Below are 19,187 nucleotides of genomic sequence, written 5' to 3'. Positions count from 1 at the left end.
ATGGAGGCGACTTGTCGGATGTACCGTGAACTTCTTTCGCACCGTACGGAACCAATCGTGCTCATTTGGAGGCGCGGTTTGAAGGACAAGAAATTGATTACAAAAAAAATATTTCTAAATAAATTAGTTTTAAATTGAGAAATAAGTTTTCCAATTTAGATGCAGAGCAGCAAGGTGATTTAGTACAGTTGTATAGTTAATTATAATCACCATGCTCATTATCATAACCATGATGGTAATCATCGTGTTTATCCAGGTGGATCCTGCCACGTGGTTGCAGTAGGGGGCGATGTTGTTGCTGCTGCTGTTTGGTGCAAGTCCACAAAGCAGCAATTTGAAGGTCATTTTCCAGCATTGTGATATTTTGGCCAAGAGCAGTTTGGTTGTGTGTGGGGGGGGGGGGGTGTTGTTTAGCTATGGAAGGAAACAACTCCAGTATTCTCGCCTATGATGGCAATACGTTCAGGACCTGAATGTCAATGTCGAGGTCTGCTGCTGGCCACGACGAGGGCTTCAGAAGAGAGCTTTTGTTTCGCTGTTCCTCCTCCTCTGTGGTACATAGTTTGGGTTGCATGGCAGCAATGGCCCGACTGCTACTTTGGATTGTCTTTAATACACGGCCGTGTCTCACTTAACTAGCGAGATGCATTCCACGATAATTGCTCGTTAAGCGAAAATTCGTTCAACGATCATCGCTTTACCATTGACTGCCATGTTAAAAGCTGAGTTACGTTTCAGCCCCAAAATTTTCACACTTGTACAACGTTTTTAAAGAGAGAAATACAACCTATAATAAAGTAATGAAAGTCAAATGTCACACCACAAATGAAGAACCACGGTTCTTGCAGATGCCTGTCCTCAGCGTCTGCAATTAATTAGCGCCCCCCACTCACCCATTACAGTTCCACCACGAGGCAGCACAGCTGGCATGTATGTTGAACTTCTTTTGCACCGTAGGAAGGACAACTAACTGAACACGGAGATCAGTTCTAAAGAAATTCGTTTTCAATTTAGACTTAAAAGTGCAGACTGCATTCTTGGTTCTTTCGGTAAAGTCACGTAGATTAAAAAAAATCTCTCCGCCTGATGAAGACCGCTTCTGTTGCGATCGAAACGTCGTGGGATTTTTGCTTTTATTATTTAAAATGTATTATTTTTAATTAAATTTTGTGATTTTGGGTTGCATGGCCAGTCGTGCTACTGTGACTTGCCTTTTATTTTCCATTCCGCAAACTGAAGAACCCGGAGAAAACCCATGCAGAACAATGGGAGGACAAACAAAACTTTGCATGAGTTCATAATTTAACCCAGGCCCCTTCTTGCTGTGAGGCATGAGTATTTACAACTGCGATCCGTTGCATTTCATTATCAAGCGAAGCTTCCTAATCACTCTACAATAGCCTAGGACTATTAAAACTGTGCACTTCAAACTAGGATTCTTAACCTAATCTAATTTATATAGAGTGCCTTCACTCAATGCACTTGACATAGCTTACAAAGCAGTGACAGAATAGATTTAGATCGCAGAGATGTAGTACAAGGGTTGAGGAATGAGTGACAGCAATAGAGGGTACTTAGGGATCACGAAAGGGTAGGGGAAGGGCGGGAAGGAGTCGAGGGGCAAAGGGATGGAAGAGTAAAAGAACGATCAATAGAGAAGAGGTACGGCTTTAAGAGAGGAAGGGGGTTACGGAGTGGGCTGCTTAATGTACAAGGGAATTTTATTCAAGTGGAAGGGTGCAAGGAGAGAGAATGACCGACAACGGGATTGGGCACGGAGGAGGGACACAGAGAGATAGACAAGACTGGGAACGAAGAGGACGAGAGTGGATATGGAAGGAGATCAGATAGCAAAGATAAGGTGAGGCGAAGCCAAGGAGAGGTATTTTTTAAAAAAAGAGCAATGTCGTAAACAGGAAGTATTTGGAGTTCAAGGAGGAGAGGCAAAGTGTCAAAATTAAAGGGGCGGTCGAAAGTGGGCCATCTTCTACAGTGCTGGAGAGAAGACGATCCCGGGCTGTGGAGTCTACTGAGCCCAGAGGAGCTTATAACGGATGGACGGGAGTGTAGAGATGATAGCTAGTCATACATAGAGGGAATAATGAAGAATCTACCAGGGGAAAGTTCTGGAAGTTACCAGGGGAAAGTTCTGGAAGTTACCAGGGTGTGGCCGAGCTGGTATATAAGTGGGAGTGAGGCCCGCGATCAGGACACTGGCTTGGGAACTGAAGGACGACTGCAGGTAGACGATATTGGGGGCCGACATTGGGGGCCAACTGTTCAGGATCTACATGGTGGAATCCATCAAGAAGGTAAATAAATCGTCTACAAAATGGAGCATGCGAAGGAGCTTATTTACAATGTTAAGTACGTATTTGTAGTTTTGTAGCACAGCCGTAGCCCCTTGCTGGTATTCAAAGCTTAGTTGCTTACTTACTGCAGCGTCCACCAAATGTTCTATAGATTGTCTGCTGCAGATGTGGGACAGTGTTCATATGAAAATTGCAGGACTTGACTACATTTTGCATGCGGTGATTAAGTGACTAATTCTAGTCGAGTGTGGTGTCGAGGCTCTTTAGATGAGTATAAAACGAAATACTAGAGTTTGCGACCACCACATCTGATCCTCCCAAGAATGGTTTTGCCTGAGATCCAACCAACAGAACCTCAGATTTTTATGGATTAAGCAGCTTTTCGTTTCGTACAAACCACACATGCACCACTCGAGTGTAATCTTCGAGGTTGTCGAGGCTCTCCATATTTAACTTTGATTTCACTGTGGTGTACAATTGCGTATCGTCTGCATATTGATGGAACTTGATATTATGCGATGAGATGACATCGGCGATAGCAGAAACGTATGCTGAAAATAGGAAGGGCCCGAGGACAGACTCCTGTGGTATGCCGACTAGGCACTAGGCATACGTGATGACTGTTTTTCAGCCAGCTTGACGAACTGTGATTAACCATGTAGGTATGACTCAATCCACCCTAGTGCTGTACCCGACATACCGAACCGTGATCTTAGCCACCCGATGAGTATCTCGTGGTCAATTATATCGAAGGGAGCTGAGAGATCGAGGCCTACCAATTCTGTGGCGCACCAGTCATTCATGATCTTGTAGAGGCCATCAGTGATCTTTAGTAGAGAAGTCTCAGTGCTGTGGAACTTCCATTACGCCGATGGCAATGGATTGAATCTGCCCATTGCAACAACGTGGGGAAGTCACCGCTTCAGATACAAACACTGTATGACCTTTGAATCCGTACTTAGGTTTAAGATTGGGCGATAGTTTGTAGGGTCACTGTGGCTTAGGCCAACTTTTTTAACGAGTGGTGTTACTTGCGCTATTTTGAACTGGACTGGGATGCAGCCCTTGCTAAACAAAGATTTGCAAGGTGTGCAATCCGTTGCGCAAGCACATCCAACCATGGATTTGTAATTGACGTGTAGATGTAGTCGAGCAAAGATGTCTTATTTGGAAACCGTGCGATGAACATCGATATCTCTGCCACCGATGTTGGTGCCAGGGTCTCGAGTTGTACATTGTTTCAAGGTTGATTAACTTAAGATGACAGACTGGGAGAATTATTTGCCTTCAAGTTAGAAACTGCCATCTTGATTGTCACTATTTTATTGCCAAAGAACATCGCAAGTACTAGTTGACAAGTTGATGGATGGTTGGAGTGCAGCAGACCTTTCACAGAGCACGAGGATCGCGAGCTAACTCATTGACGTGCAGAGCATATAACAATCTGCCAGACTCAAGAAGTCGGTTAGCAGATCTGCAGGCTGCTCTAAGTCAAAACCAGTTTCTTTCCCAAGACACTCAAGCTTCCTCTGCATCTGCTTCGCAGCGATTACCTCCAGTGACAGCCAGTGACTGCATGATATTTGTGCTTGACAGGAGTGATGTAATTTTCTAATTGAGATGCAAATAAATCGGCTGTTTTTGCAGAAATTAGACACGCCAATGATGACCGGATTTTCTGTAATTTCCAGTCTCTGTATGATATTGTTGTGATGGGTGGGCGAATAATCGATAATACCACTTTCCACGTCATGAGACTGATCTGAAATACTCACGTCTTCGATAACAATATAAGTCACAATACAGCATTGGTGGATGTGAAAAATGTGATCCAGTATATTTCCTGAGCAACATGTTGCACCGCTGACATGCTGGGTTAAACTGTGACTGTCGATAATCTCGGCAAGACCATTGTTGATTTTACCACAATAACCAGTCGGCGTGGCACACATGATGTAGTGAGAGCAAAGGGACCGACCCACCGACTAGCAGACCGGAAAGCTTGGAAAATAATTCCGACAGTGGTGAAGACGGCGTTCGATAGATGACAACAATCGTAACCTGCCACATGCTGTTCGTTATGTTCACAAGCAGCAGTGCGAATTACGTTATTGTTAATGAGTCACTCGGGACATTCACGCAGATGTTTCCATGGTGAATCGGTGCGATCCCACCACCATGCGGCTGCCAGTGTCAGGTTTCCCATGATGGTCCTAATGTACAATAGCGTATCCGTTAGGTGCAGCCTCACGGTGAGTCATCATATACCGATGTTTCAGTAATGGCCAATATGTTGAGTTCACAATCGTTGATCAGATCCTAGATCAGTGCCATCTTGCTGACTACATTGAGGAGCCCTGGTCCAGGGTTTGGCTCGATACCCGAAATCAGCAGCATTATGGCAATGAACGTGCTCTTCCCTGATCATGTGGATGTAGGACAGAGGAAGAACTGACAAGATCTACAGCACAACCATTTGCGAGGCTTTACAACAATTGATGAACACGGCCGGGTAGGGGTCGGCATTCTACAGCAGATTGTAGCACACTGGGTGTGGAACTTGAGAAGTTTGAATTGTAAAGTTGACCAATCAGCACTCCCTTTTGCACGTTGGATGATGGGCCAAGTCTGCTGGTGAGTCCCACAGCAATATCGGTGACGTTTGGATGAGACATAATTTATTTGTCGATCCAGGCCAAGAGAAGTTCTGTGTATGGCGCCACATTCTCCAGGGGAGGCATTGCTTGATCAGACCCACGAGAGCAGGGCCTCGCTGCAAACAGCCAGGCAGCAGCAGAAATTGCAGCGTAGACATTGCAAGGTGTTGTTGCTGCTGTTATCGACACCATTGACCAATACCTTTGATTAGAATGCCGCCTCTTTTAATGGCAACAATATGCGGGCCCGGCAAACCACACCAGGAGATTCCAACAACAGGATACAACAGAAAATCTGCAAACATCCATTCCAGCACAGTGGGACCACATGAAAGGGGCGGAACGAGGAGGAGTAGGGCCCACTGCTCCAGCCAAGTGGGGAACTCGCGCAGGGGCAGACATAGAAGATTGAAATGGGGAGAGGAGACGTGGGGGGGAGAAGAATAACCAGCACAACTAAGAAAAGGCCTGGGGAGAGGGGGGACAGAGGGAGGGAAGAGGGGAAAAACAAGGGAAGAAGGGGAAGTGTGGAAAAACCCTAAGAATAAAACAAACATTAACCAATATGCGGCTAGAAGCACTCCCAGTTCCACTCCCACTTGAATATTCAGGGGGATTACCCCTCTATTGCCACCCCTCTCCCCCGACCTCCCTGCCCAAACTGCTCATTTAAGACCCTGTAGGACCGGAGACCACCTAGCCTCAAATTCTTACTCCCTCCCCTTAAGTTTATGGCTCAAGTGTTCCGAGGCTGCCTGAGCTAAGAGGGTACTATACCACTGTTTCCACGATGGGGGTTCACGTTCCGTCCAATTAATCAGAATATACTTCCTGGCTATTATGTAAAAATTTGGAGAACATGCTGGTGTCTTGTCAGGGTACTGGGTTTCAGGCCCCACAGTTTCTGCAACCAACGGAAAAGTAAGTGCCACATATATAAACAAATAAGAATAGGTTTTCCCTTTTTTCTGCCTGCTGGAGGAGCTCACTGATCTTTGAAGGATTTGTGAGCTCCTCACAATCCAGCCTGGTTAAACCCAGGATGGATCGTAGACAGGCCAACCTGAATGTTTCTAGCCTGTGCAGATGTTCCACCAGAGGGGTCTACATTTCACAAGCATAGAGAAGGGAGGGCATGTCTGTGGCTGAGAAGACCCGAAGCTTCATGCGGAGCGACAGACCAGGGAGCTTCCACACAGTTACGCAGCCGATAAAAAGATAATGCCGCCTGACTGATTTGGAGTGAGACCTCTACTGTCAAACCGGAGCTGGTCATAAGCACACAGCTCAGGTATGGGAAACTCTCGACTGCTCCATCACCAATGGGGAGCTGAGGAGGTGGAATGTTCGATCCTGGTACACCCCAGGTTCAGCAGCAGCACCTCCAACTCCTCCTCTGAGTGAGCAGCAATCACCAGATCATCAACAAACATAACATGGTTAACCGATAGGGAGCCATACCTCGACCACACCCAGGCATCGATCAGCCTCCCATTGTATTTGTACCAGATGCAAATTCCTCTGGTACAGCCATAGAAAGCTTCTCGAACTACGTGGTCAAATATGTTAAATAATGTGGGAGCGAGATGACATCCCTGTCGCACCCCAAGGTGAACAAAGAATGGCTCTGACTCCTGGCCACGTAGCTTTACCTGGGCCTGCCCACTATCATGAAACATACGGGTAAACTACACTGTACACTACATACGGGTACACTATACACTACACACAGGTACACTATACGGTACATTACACACGGTGCACTATTTACTACCACGTCGCGGGCGTGCTCCACCCCATGTTGAGCCTATGGGCAGCGTTGAGTCTATGGGGAGTGCTGCTTAATGTACAGGGGAATTGATTCCAGTAGAGGAGTGCGAGGCGGGAGAATGACAGAATATGGGAGAATGAAGGACAGAGAGAGGATTGGGAACGAAGAGGACGAGACGAGGGTACATGTGTAAAGACTAAAGACAGTGTGGAGCGATAGCAGGAGGGTATGGTTCCCTGAGACCATGGTTACTAATGGACGTGCTAATGATGATTGATGGGACGAGTGTTGACAGGGTCACGTGAGGGGGTGCATGGAATCCAATGGCGGGAAAGTGTAATAAGGGCGGTGATCGGCAGAACCAAGTGCGGTGAGGAGAATTCGGGAATAAGGGCGTAGCCGGACCGGGTGAGGATAAGAACCAGCGCGAGCCGGGGCTTGGGGCTGCTTGGTGTGGGGAACTGCCGTCGTCGCCATCGCCATGGATTGGGTTGTCTCCATCGTCTGCAAGTTGTCTTGAGACTATAAACTATGTTGTCTCGGAATGGAGTCGTCTAACTACCCAAGTGTACATAGTCACTCGCGGTTACTCGTTGAGTTATCAGTGTACTTTATTAATAATAAATATACAGGAAGACAAGACGGTGTCTCTGAGAGCTACATTACAGTGGTGTCAGAAGCGGCTATATGTAAAATCCCGAAGAAAGGAAATAGTAAGAACCCACCTGTAGCGTCTTCAGAGACGGAGAAGGGAGACGGCCAAGGACTTCCCCCAGCAGCCCCGGGAGCCGGGAGCCCGGTGACGAAGTCCGAGGGTGCAGAGGTTGTGGCACCTGCGTCGGAGGAGTGTCGAGCCTTGATGATGGAGGCGGATCGGCTCCGGTTGACCGTCGCTGACTTGATGTCGAAGAAGAGAGTGGCGACTTCGGGAGCCGACGCAGCCGGGGACGAGCCGCAAAGTCGCGCGGGGATGATGGAGCGGCCGCCTGCAGTCGGGGTTCCCGCGCTGGAGACCACGCGGTCGGGGGCCGCCATTTCGCGGGAGGAGACACGGCCGCCATTTTGATGCCCATTAACCACAATACTTGTGGTCAGAATGAAAGCAAAAAACACACTCTGATAATATATGCATTGTCTTTGAAACTGATTGGTCCACACCAGAGACAGCTTTCCTTTTGAGCCTCGTCTCAAACGGTGTTAGACCAGAGGACGCCAAAAGGCGTACAGCACAAAGACAATGGCCTATCAGAGTAATGAGATGCAGACATGATTTAATGTAAAAGGTATTTTTTTGTTGCCATAAAAAAGGGGGGAAACCCTATTCTCAACATGTGAACAGTTTAAAACGTAGGCTTTCGCGACCAATATCCGTAAATATATTGTCGTTGAAACCCACCACCACCCGACACAGCCAACTCGTAAGGGTTGTCACGTAAACAGAACATGCCAATACGTCACTAGTACAGCACACCGGTGTGTTGGAGAGCCAGGCCACAACATGTACAAGTACTGTGGTGAATGCAGACATGATTTCTTCTAAAATGTGTTTTTTTGTTGCCAGAAAAAAGGGTAAAAAAACTATTCTCATGTTGGTACTGGCAAAGGAGGTCCCATGGTGTTCACATGTTGTGAACATGCGGTTACCGGTAATGAAAATGACAAATTTCACCAATCTCTTCAAATAAATCGAAATCCTCAACTATTAAGTAATCTGAGCTTATCAATCCGGTCAAACACGAACAGGTGGCAACGCCATCCAACGCGTGTCCGATCCTCGGCGGCCGCGTGGCGGCGCTCGCGATCAAAAAACGCGATTTCGTATCTCGCCCGGGTCTTGGCCTCTGCGGGCTTCCGTCGCGTCCCCCAGCTGACACCGCTGAGACCGTCTCGGCACGCACTCCGCTGTGGCGGCGGCGGCGGTGTTGCGAATGAATGAATTTTGTTGTTTATAAATGTTTATAATCAACGTTTAGATTCCCGCGTGTGCGGTGGAGGTGAGCGACATGGACGCCAAGAAGAAGTTCGACATTCCGAGGGTGGAGGACGTGTACGAGAGGCGGGTGTCTGAGGTGACGTGCCCAGTGTTGACGGACGTGGCCACGCTGGGCATCGTCGGCGCTGTCTCACGCCGAGGCGAAGCTCCCCAATTGTAGCCCTCACAGCGGCCTTTAGGGGGTGGGGGGGGGTTCAGTTGACGTGAGCGAGTAGCGCATGTGGTGGCCAACGTGGAGCGGCGGTGGTTTATACTCTCCTGCAATCGGGGTCTCCATTCGGGGCTGAGTCGACCTAGGGGAGGCTCGGGAGTCAGGACCGAGTCAACACATTGGCCGCTGTTGGTGGTGGTGGCCGTGAGCGGGAATCGAACTTGGGTCGCCGGGTTCACAGCGCAGTGCGCTAACCGCTGCGCCACCGCTCCCCACATCCGTCACGCTCCCTTTCCCTTGCAGCTTCAGCTGTTAACGAAATCATTAAAATTATATTCTTGGTTCTTTCGATGAAGTCACGTAGAAGGGAAATTAAAAAATAATATAAATGTAAAAAAAAATAAACCATTAACTTATTTTATTTGACCCAAGCTTGGCCTCCTGAGCTATATAGCGCTCTTTCAGAAGCGACAAATGAAGTTGCTTATCATTGGACTTGAGAACTGGTGTAACACGGAGTAGGCTTTAGCGACCAATGTCATCCATAATTTAGGTTGTTTGGGGTTAGATCGCGTAAATATATAAATGTGTCGTTAAACCCGCCACCACCCGACACAGCCAATTAGTAAGGTTTGTCACGTAAACAGAACATGCCAATTCGTTACCAGTACAGCACACCGGTGTGTTGGAGAGCAAAGCCACGCCATTTAAAATGTATTTATATATTTACGACACATTTATATATTTACACGATCTAACCCAAAACAACTAGACTATTATGAACAGAACTGGTGTCGGTGTGAACATTCTTAACATTTGGGAATTCAACTTACCATAGATATGTAGTTGTGTTGGTACGCGTACATATAATCTGTTGATATTATTTTACATTTGAGCCCGTTGAACAATGTTCTCACTATGGTTGCAGACATTTATACATCTAGAATAATCTGTGTTCTGATATGCGTAAACATTCAGATGTCAAGCTTGATAAATTTTTCCCTTGATTGAGCGTTACTTGTTTCTTGTGCAGCCTCGGCCTCTGTTCAGATCTGGCCTCACAAAGACAGCTGAAAAAGATAGCGTGGAGGAGAGGCCACCACCCGGGCCACATAAGGGCGGCTATGCCGACTACGTCATGGAGCAGAGCAAGAAGCAGCCGCCAGGTCCCTCCGAGCCAGCTAGCAGCAACCCCGCAGGGCCCAGTGAACCTGGCCCACAGGCCGGGGGTGCGGACAAGGCCACTCCAGCAGAAGCGTCGAAGGCATTCGACAGAGACGCAGCAACAGACTCCACAGGTCCTGTAATCAGCCTGTGGATTTATATCGTTCAGTTTCTATTAATGGTGGTTATAATTTTGTATGTTTTGGTATTCGTGTAAGTCGTATGGTGCAGGGGTCGGCAACCTGCGACTTCGAAGCCACATGTGGTTCTTTAAGGACTGCTTCGTGATTTTATTTATTAAGGACCACCGTCTAGTATTCACGTGCATTGCGGCTCTTGAAAGTTTGCGTTTTTCACCGAATTCGAACAAAAATGGCTCCTTGTTATTTTGGTTGCCCGACCCCTGGTATCGCGTAAGACTGTCACGAAGGAAGGCGCTGCTGGGTTTCAAGTAGTTTGCAGTAGTTTAACAGTAGGAGGCGATGCTATTGTGTGTAATCCCAATTGAGTAACTTGCAGGTAATATTTCAAATTTGTAAAATCTGTACCATGACACCGGCAATAATCAGGGCAGCCTGGGAACCAGGAACTTCTACAATGAGCGGCGAATGCGCTACCAACCGCTGGGCCGTGTCATCAGGTTGGGGTATTAGCGAGCGTCTTGGCACAGTGGTTAGAGAATGAACCATGCTGCGATCCTTATAACACAAGTTTTCATTCTTGGCTGGAATGAACGACATCAGTGCTATTTGGTATTCCAATTTTTTTAATGATGATTAATATCAGCTGTGATCAATCCACTGCTAGACCTTGCGCTTACACCTTTATAACTCTAAACAAAGAGCTGTTGTGCTAGACGGGAGTATATTTGTTCACTCTTGAGAAGATGGTGTCATTACCCTCTGTGTCTTTTGGATGATTGGGCTATCTGATGTTTGTCGATGATGAGGCAGTCACCTTGTAACCCTCTGTAGGTAACCTGATTGATGGGCTAGGAGACACTTGTCAATAACCTCGTGAGCTGGCATAAGTAGAAATGGAGTGAATCCCCTGAGAGTATTTCACTCATCCCATCTCTTTTCTTGTAGGGTGAAATCCAGGCAAGTTTATTTTTGTGTAAACAGGTTGGAACTCAAGAGACTAGGATAGTCTCCTTTTTAAGAGTAACCTGGGTCACCAAAATTACCAAAGCAAGAACACAAAACCAAGTACAATGATGAACAAAAGTAGATAGAAGCAAAAACAATTAAAATTGAAGTAAAAAGAACCAAGTTACAGCAGAATAAATATAAGCACACATAGGTTGTCAATATTAAACCAAATAAATGTCCTGTATCAAACAATGACTTGGACAATTTACTATTAGAAACCATTCATAGTAAAATTAAGTTATAGAAACATGGAAATTGATTTAGGGTGGCTATTGTGTGTAAACAGGTAAAGTATGCTGAGCTCAGTGACACGGACATTGGGAGTGGGCTCCCTCATTCTGATACGCTCTGCCCTGTGTGCACGCGATGACGCGCACTAACCTTGCTCCCACAGGGTGCCCAGACCAGGAGACCAGCATGCCTGCCCAAGCTGCTGACAGTCCACTCGTCGAGGTGGTGAGAAGCCGAGAGGCTGTGGGGAAACGTGAGGCTTCGGGTGCAAGTAGAGCTGCAGGTGGTGTCGATGTCATGGCCGTTGTGGCCCCCAAGGCGGCCGGCAAGAGCAACAGCTTGCTGGTGAACCCCCGACAGGTGATTGCGGGGAGTGGTGGTGAAGTCATTAGCGTGCCGTGCTACGAACCCGGCGACCCAAGTTCGATTCCCGTTCACGGCCACCAACACCAGTGACGATTATCTGAACCGGTTATGGTACGATATGTAAACCGCCACTGGTGAGACTAAGGTGGCCGGGCATGAAATTGGCCATCCACCCCCTCATGTGCCTTGCCAGCCTTCATTGGTATTGACTAACAGCGCTTGCTCCTACAGTCTTTCAGGCTATACGGGGAATCTTTGTTTTTGGTGAGTGCGGGGCAGGCAGTGTGTTCACCAAATGTTCCTCCCACAGCTTCCTAAAGGCAACGAAACAGTTCAGTCCATTAGGGAATTGGACAAATGCCTTACAAGGTTAATGGAAGATATGGAAACTCTTTTTTTGTTTGCATTTTGATTGCTTGTGTTGTGGTTATTGCAAACATGATCCCTTGTATAAAGGTGTCAGTTTTTGTACCAGTTGAAAGGGTAAAAACCTATTACTATATGGAAACTCCTTTAGATTCCTTGTGACTGGGATTGCAAGGACCTACCACCAGCTATGAATGTGAAACATTTATAACGTCCACGGTACTCAAATCTCAATTCATAAAAAATATAACTTTGTGTTCTTTTCATTAACTTCTGGCTTAATCTGAAAATGTTATTTCCCGTGATACAGTATCTTATACTACTTCAGCAGTAGTGTAAGAAATGTGTATTCGTCTTATGACATGGGGAATTGAAATGATGGGGAAGTAAGAGGCGTGTGAGAGAGGAGATTCTAATGCAAGGTAACATTGTGCTGCATCCCGCTGCTGTTGCGGTGATACTGGCAGCGTGGGAACCCCGTGCTCAAGTTTGTGCGGAACGTGCCTTGGGAGATTGCGGACGTGGTCCCAGACTATGTAATGGGGCAGACCTCCTGCGCACTCTTCCTCAGGTGAGACACACAGGCCAAGGAGGAGCTCCCATCAGTCGCCAATGCCAGGTGTAGAAACATTTCCTTGCTCTTGCTCGCGTTGCAAGGGTACCCGTAATCATGAGCCTCAATCAGTCCACTGCAGAATGTAGGCGCCTGCAAGCTTCCGCTATCTCTCACATTCTCGCAAAGCAATCCTCCATCTGGCCCCTGCACGCGAGCTGATTTCATCCCCTCATCTCTGTGGTGAATATAATTTTAAGTGTTATTCTCCGTTGGCTGCCGCTGCATTATTACAGAGGAAGAGGAACACGTGGATTAAACTAAACTGTAAAAAAATATTTTACTAAGGCCCACTGAGATATACAGCTCTTTTTTAGAAGCGACCTGGCCACAAATTATTGCTCAACAAAGGCGGCTTATCATGTGGAAATTTATACCAGCCAAATCTAAACGCATATTTCTAAATGTGGAGGGAAAAACCAGAGAACCGGAAGAAAAATCCACTCGACCACGGAGAGATAGAACATGCAAACTTAAAATATACAGGCGTCAAGGTTGGGATCAAACCCACGACCTTCTGCATACCAGGCAAGGTAGTTAACATCTCACCACCATAGTGCCGCACAGTGGCGAGATTAGAGATCATGCCACAAGTTAAGAGACATTGGTGGTGAAAAAGATTAAGGGATGATTTTCAACGGTCAAAACCTTTATGTACAAATTAGCATCCATTACTAAAACGGAAATGAGAAAAATGCACAAATCTATTTTGATTCCATGGTCTAAATATCGCAGGTATTCGCTCCACTTTCAACCTCAGTAGCACCCTTGATTAAGATGCTAAAACTTCCGATCAGCTGGATCTGTGGCATCCGCTGCTGCCACCAAAGTGGCTCCATGCTGCAAATGCCTAGAGGTGCCAGCGAACGCACGAGTTCCTGTTGCCGCCGGCAGTGACCATCTGCGTGTCCCCCGCAGCCTGCGGTATCACAACCTCAACCCCAACTACGTCCACGAGCGCCTCAAGCAGCTGGGTCAGGCGTTCGACCTCCGCGTTCTTCTGGTGCAGGTCGACGTGGTGAGATTCTGCACCAGCGCCGTGCAACAGAAGCGCTGTGCAATGGCAGCACGCAAACCCATGCCTGCAATCCACCGAGGAGCATGCACGAGAGGAATAACCCAGAATTGAAAGCAATGTCATCCTATAATTATCAGTGTGGAAATGTGGATAACCTGAAAATTGGTGGAAATTCCCAGTAAACTCGGAAACATTGGACCAATGTTGGGTCAGCGGTACCAAATGCACGCCAATATTTTTACCCCAACATAGTACGTTTACTAGGTTGCTTCCTAGAATCTACGATGTCCGCGCTTCGAGCAGATAAGCACATCGTAATTTGATTATCTTCAGTCATGACCTACCTACTGCTGGATAAAGGCCTTCCCAAGCCGTCGTATCTCTCACGGTGGTGTGATAATCTCTATAGCCCCGATATGCAAGCTGAGCACCTCGCTTCATTTGAGCACCGGAGTCTTGTAACTCGGTGATAATAATATGTACCAGTTGTCCATCGTTTACATCTTCTCGACGATCATTAGATTTGACATTACTCAGTCACGATTTATCTATTATAAAAGCTCGGCGTTCTGTTTGTCCGTCAACTAAGTTGATCCAATAGGTTTCCAAACATTGTCGACTCCACCCTCCTCCAATAAAGACATACAATAGGGTCGGTAGTATCTGCACACATTGGCGGGGGGGGGGGGCAAGAAAAGGACATCAGTGGTTTTGTGTTGTAAAGTGCCGAGAAGCCCTCCACAGGAGCTCGCATAAGGCGGCCGTAGAGCATTGTCGAGCTTGTGTTTGAAATCATCCCCATACGCCTTGCTGGAGAGAGCGTCGCTGCTGCTGATCAGGGGGCTGCTTCATGTGTGGTGCGAGCAGAAGGACCCACACCACGCACTCAAGGAGCTGGCCAAGATGTGCATCCTGGCAGAGTGCACTCTCATTCTGGCCTGGAGGTAAGAGCTTTAATAAAGGAAGCTTGGCAGCGTTTGAATTGAATTCAGATAACCAGGATCATTTGGCAGTGCACTAACCGCTGTGCCAATACCCACATATGCCTCTGCATTTACACATGTGAAGGGATGCAATATAGTGCTTGGAGCTTGTTAATGTTGAGTTCATGGTGTGTTTTCTTTGTAAGGGTTTTGTTCTTATTCACGGTTAATGTTTGTTAAAAGGGCGGTTTTGTTCCTGAAGCTTACAATAGACAATCCGTCATCACCACAGTGATGTTACTGAAACTAGTGCACAGGTGGCTGGGTGGTTCAGAGGTCAGAGAGCTAAGCTTGCACTACTGAGGTTCCGGGTTCTAATGCAGGAAGGTGCCCATGGTTAAACTGCTTTCTCAAGGGTAGTGAGTTGACTGCACAAAATCCCATCATATATTTCCATTTGGATGAATTCCAGCTCGGGAAAATTTAACATAATTTTGACTCATGTACAAATAGATTTGCATTCCCAAGCAGTTGAGAAAGTAAGCTTCCTACTCTGTAAATTTTAAAAATCCAATTAAAAGACTTGAAGGCCTGTGAAAAATCTCTTCGACGGACCTTTCTGCCAGATGGGGCGTGCTGCTCCAGAGGTTTCCCCATCAGATTATATTTCTCAAGACATGATGCCAACAGCAACACTGGGAACACAACTGGGAAAAGATAAAAAAAACTTAAAGTCACTGACATCACTCCAGTGCTCCAAAATGTGATGTTAAAGTATTTTTTTTTGGTCATCACTAAAAGTTTCACAGTGTGAAAAACGAGATGTATAACTGGACATCATGCAGCAAGGCCAGTTGTTGGAACAAAATTAGTAGACATTTATTCTATACAAAGAAATGTAATACCTCATCGCAGGACCACGAGAGATGGCGAGGGTTTGGGGAAGTCTTCATTCAACAGTGGATAGACCGTGGCTGATGATGGACTGTTCAAGCTTGTACAACCCGGGACACACAGCCTCTGTGTGTAGCTGCAAGAGTTGCTTATTTTTTGGGTTAAATATTCCAAGGAGTATTCTCGCCCCCATTTTCTCCGTGTCGCCTCTTGTTCTCTTCATTTTCAATCTTCTCTGTCTCTCTGTCCCTCCCTCTCCCTGTGCCCACTCCCGTTTTCAGTCCTTCTCCCTACTTGCATCCTCCACCGTAATAATCTTTCCTTGTACATTAAGCAAGAGCCCCTCCTTAACCTCCTTCCATTCCTCTCTTAAAGCACACCTCTTCTCCATTTCCCTTCCTCTTCCTTCCACTTTCCCATCCCTCCCCTACCCTTTCGTGATTCTTAAGTACCCTCTATCGCTGTCACTTATTCCTCAATCTACCCCTGTCAACTACATCATTCCATTCTGTGTCACTGCTCTGTACGCTTTGTCAAGCGCCTTGAGTGAAGGCGCTGTACAAATATAAATTAAGGTTAGAAAACAACACCTTTTTGTTTTCATTGTTCATACTTTCCCTGCACGCACGCCGACAGCCCGGAGGAGGTGGCCCGCTACCTGGAGACGTACAAGGCGTACGAGAACAAGCCGGCCGACCTGCTGAAGGAGCGTGTGGAGCAGGACTACTTGTCTCGCGTGCGTCTCTCAAACACTTGCGCGGACGGTGACACCAGCGCGATGATTACCGCCTGTGTATTGACCGTAAAGATCACACACGGTGAAAGTAGCACTGCAAGACGCCTCTGCAGTCAGAAACACCGGCTGGGGGTGAGAGAATATGGTGAAAGTTGCTCTGCACGTTTCAGACTGAGGCCAAACACAAGACTCGTCTGTCCTTAGGGCTAGGGTTAAGCAAGGAAGATAATGCAGTGGACGTTAAAGTTGCCATGGCGATGTCATTCGAAAGGGGGTAGGCCATTGTGTGCCGGCGTAATGGGCCAGAATTGTCAAATTTGTTAAATTACCCACAAATTACTCAATTGGAATATACTGTACATTGCAATCGTCACCTATTACATTAACTTTGGAGGGAGGACCCTCTTGTGAAAACTTCATGAGACTGAGGCTTTCCTGGGTAAACAAGTATACTAGTAGTATGAACCTTCATCTCAGCACACATCTAACACCAATGGTACGATCAGCATCGGAGCCTAGCAATGGGATTTCCTTCACCAAATCCCCCACTGCAACAGTGCAGTGACACGATTGCTGTGGCGTGCCCCGTCTCTGCAGATGACCGACTGCCTGACCACCATCAAGTCCGTGAATAAGACAGACGTCATCACCCTATTGAACACTTTTGGGGTAAGATTATTTTCACAGCATTTTGTCATTCACTGTTGTTGCTCTTTGAAAATTAGAACAAAAAATATTGTGATTACGCATAGTACGTGTTAGAAACATGTAATACGCAATAGCTCCTCCTAGCTGTGATGGCATGGAGGGATGGCCTCAATGAAAAGCAAAATCAGAGATGAACTACATTTTCTCTTTATAATATAAATAAAAAACCTACACTGCACATGCATTAACTAGAGTTGCGAAGTATGGTCAAACAAGCCCATGACCAACACGGTGTGGAGAGAGGTCATCATCAAGCAGTGGATTGACAAAGGACTATATTATTGATACATATGGACAAACAAATAAAAAATATATGTTCCAACAATGCTATTCCCATCATGTGACAATGGCATCTTCTCACGTATTTTTTTTGCTATTCAATATCTTTCCCAGTCACTGGCAAACATCATGGAGGCATCGAAAGAGGATCTGTCACTCTGTCCCGGACTGGGACCTCGCAAGGTGAGGATGGCAGAGTAGGTGATCTTCACATTGTCATGTATAACGAATGTCGCAAGAAATCATTAATGTTTATCTTCAGCAGTCGCTCATGGATCTAAGACTCGTATATATTTTGAGTCCCTCGTAAAGTGTACTATAATGTATAATGTAATGTACTTTGTTTCAGCCAATTTCATGAATAACAAAACAAATAAGCAGACAATACTCCTCCTGTTATCTAACCCTGGCACTTAGAACAATTATTGTCTTTTTAATGCATCCAATCAGCCACGGCCTTCTGGCAGTACTTTTTTAGGAGCATTGGATTAATACAAGCAAACTGGACAAGCGGCATGCGTGTGTGTGTTTTTTATCGCGTTGTGCAAATTCAGGCTCGGAGTCTTAGCAGTGTGTTTCATGAGCCCTTTCTCAAAGCCAAGAAGCCAAAAAAGGGGTCTTGAATGCGGGAGATGGAGCAGGAAGCCTTGGCTGTTGGGCATCCTGGAGCTCTGAAAGACTGCAGATGATGGCGTGGTTTACTCCAGACTCGTGAGCAGTCAGCCACAAGGGCTCTGTGCAAGCGGGTTGGGTGTATATGGTTTGTATGTTGTTTCTTATAAGTTCCAGTATATTTGCCGTGATAATGCCTCGTGAATTATATGCAATGTGTCAAGAATAATAAACAAATCATGCTTATTCAAAGTGAAACTTGTACATTTGAAACGTAGGTATTTGTACAATGAGCTATGAAATACATTCTCTCAGGTTACATCCAAGTCGGGGTTTTAAATTGTAAAATTTATAAAAGCATCTTAAGACATAATTGTATAGAGACCCTGTCTAAAGCCAAATATATATTTTTACTATCAATGGAATGATGTAGTTGGGGCCCTCCAGCATGAAGATATCAATATATGGAAGTAAATAGTCTAATGGTAATGCTCATTGTAAATAACGTATAGCAGCCCCCTTTTCATTTGCTTGGTTTCCTGTTGCATTCCTGAAAATTGCCAATTAAAGTGAATTTGCGTTAGGTGGGAGTGATTTTCCCGTTAGGAATAACGGTGAAGGTGTGTGTGTGTGCCGTTCCAGCCTGTAATTGTATTGTTTTTATTTCAGTTTACATGTTTTTTTACATGTGATGTGCATTTCTATATTTCTATAAATATGCTATGTGTGACAGTCATTTATTGAAATATCGAGTGAGAGAGATGGTGAGTTGAAAGATAAGGGAGTGACGGCAATAGACCATGGATGTTGCGACGTGCACAAAGATGCTGGAACAAAGACTGAGGAAGGCATGCCGTGTAACATGGCATGCACATATCAGTAATACAGTACTCCAGTACCAGCTCCCAGCATCACTGAATAACGCTGCCTACACCCACGTTGCTCATAAAAGTAGTCTGTCACATGCTAGACCCGCATTATCAAAACTAAACTTTTTTTTATTTTACCAGGTAAGGCCCACTGAATTATATAGCTATTTTTCAGAAGCGACCTGGCGATAAATGATAGCTAAACGAAGTGGCTTATCACGTGGAAATTGATAGCAGCCGAATACTCAACGCTTGTTTCTAAGTGTGGAGAGAACAACCAGAGGACCCGAAGAAAAATCCACGCGACCACAGGAAAAAAATGCAAACTCCAAATATACAGGCATCAGGGACGGGATTGAACCCACTACCTGCT

General features: G+C 46.1%; 1 protein-coding gene across 1 annotated transcript; it reads left to right on the top strand.

Moving 5' to 3' along the window:
* The first annotated feature begins 8,589 nt into the window (after positions 1-8,589).
* Positions 8,590-18,681, top strand: ERCC1 (ERCC excision repair 1, endonuclease non-catalytic subunit). Its single transcript, XM_061556816.1, has 10 exons — positions 8,590-8,809; positions 9,918-10,182; positions 11,594-11,790; positions 12,630-12,733; positions 13,694-13,793; positions 14,661-14,737; positions 16,247-16,346; positions 16,944-17,015; positions 17,448-17,516; positions 17,888-18,681. Exons 1-10 carry the CDS (start codon positions 8,744-8,746, stop codon positions 17,954-17,956), a joined length of 1,119 nt encoding a protein of 372 aa, XP_061412800.1. The 5' UTR covers positions 8,590-8,743; the 3' UTR covers positions 17,957-18,681.
* Positions 18,682-19,187: the final 506 nt, after the last annotated feature.

The sequence above is a fragment of the Lethenteron reissneri genome, chromosome 23 (assembly GCF_015708825.2).
Source record: "Lethenteron reissneri isolate LAM-NWPU_2019-01 chromosome 23, ASM1570882v1, whole genome shotgun sequence".
Classification (NCBI taxonomy): Eukaryota; Metazoa; Chordata; class Hyperoartia; order Petromyzontiformes; family Petromyzontidae; genus Lethenteron; species Lethenteron reissneri.
The sequence above is the reverse complement of the archived record's forward strand: the minus strand, read 5'-3'. Positions and strand labels throughout refer to the sequence as shown.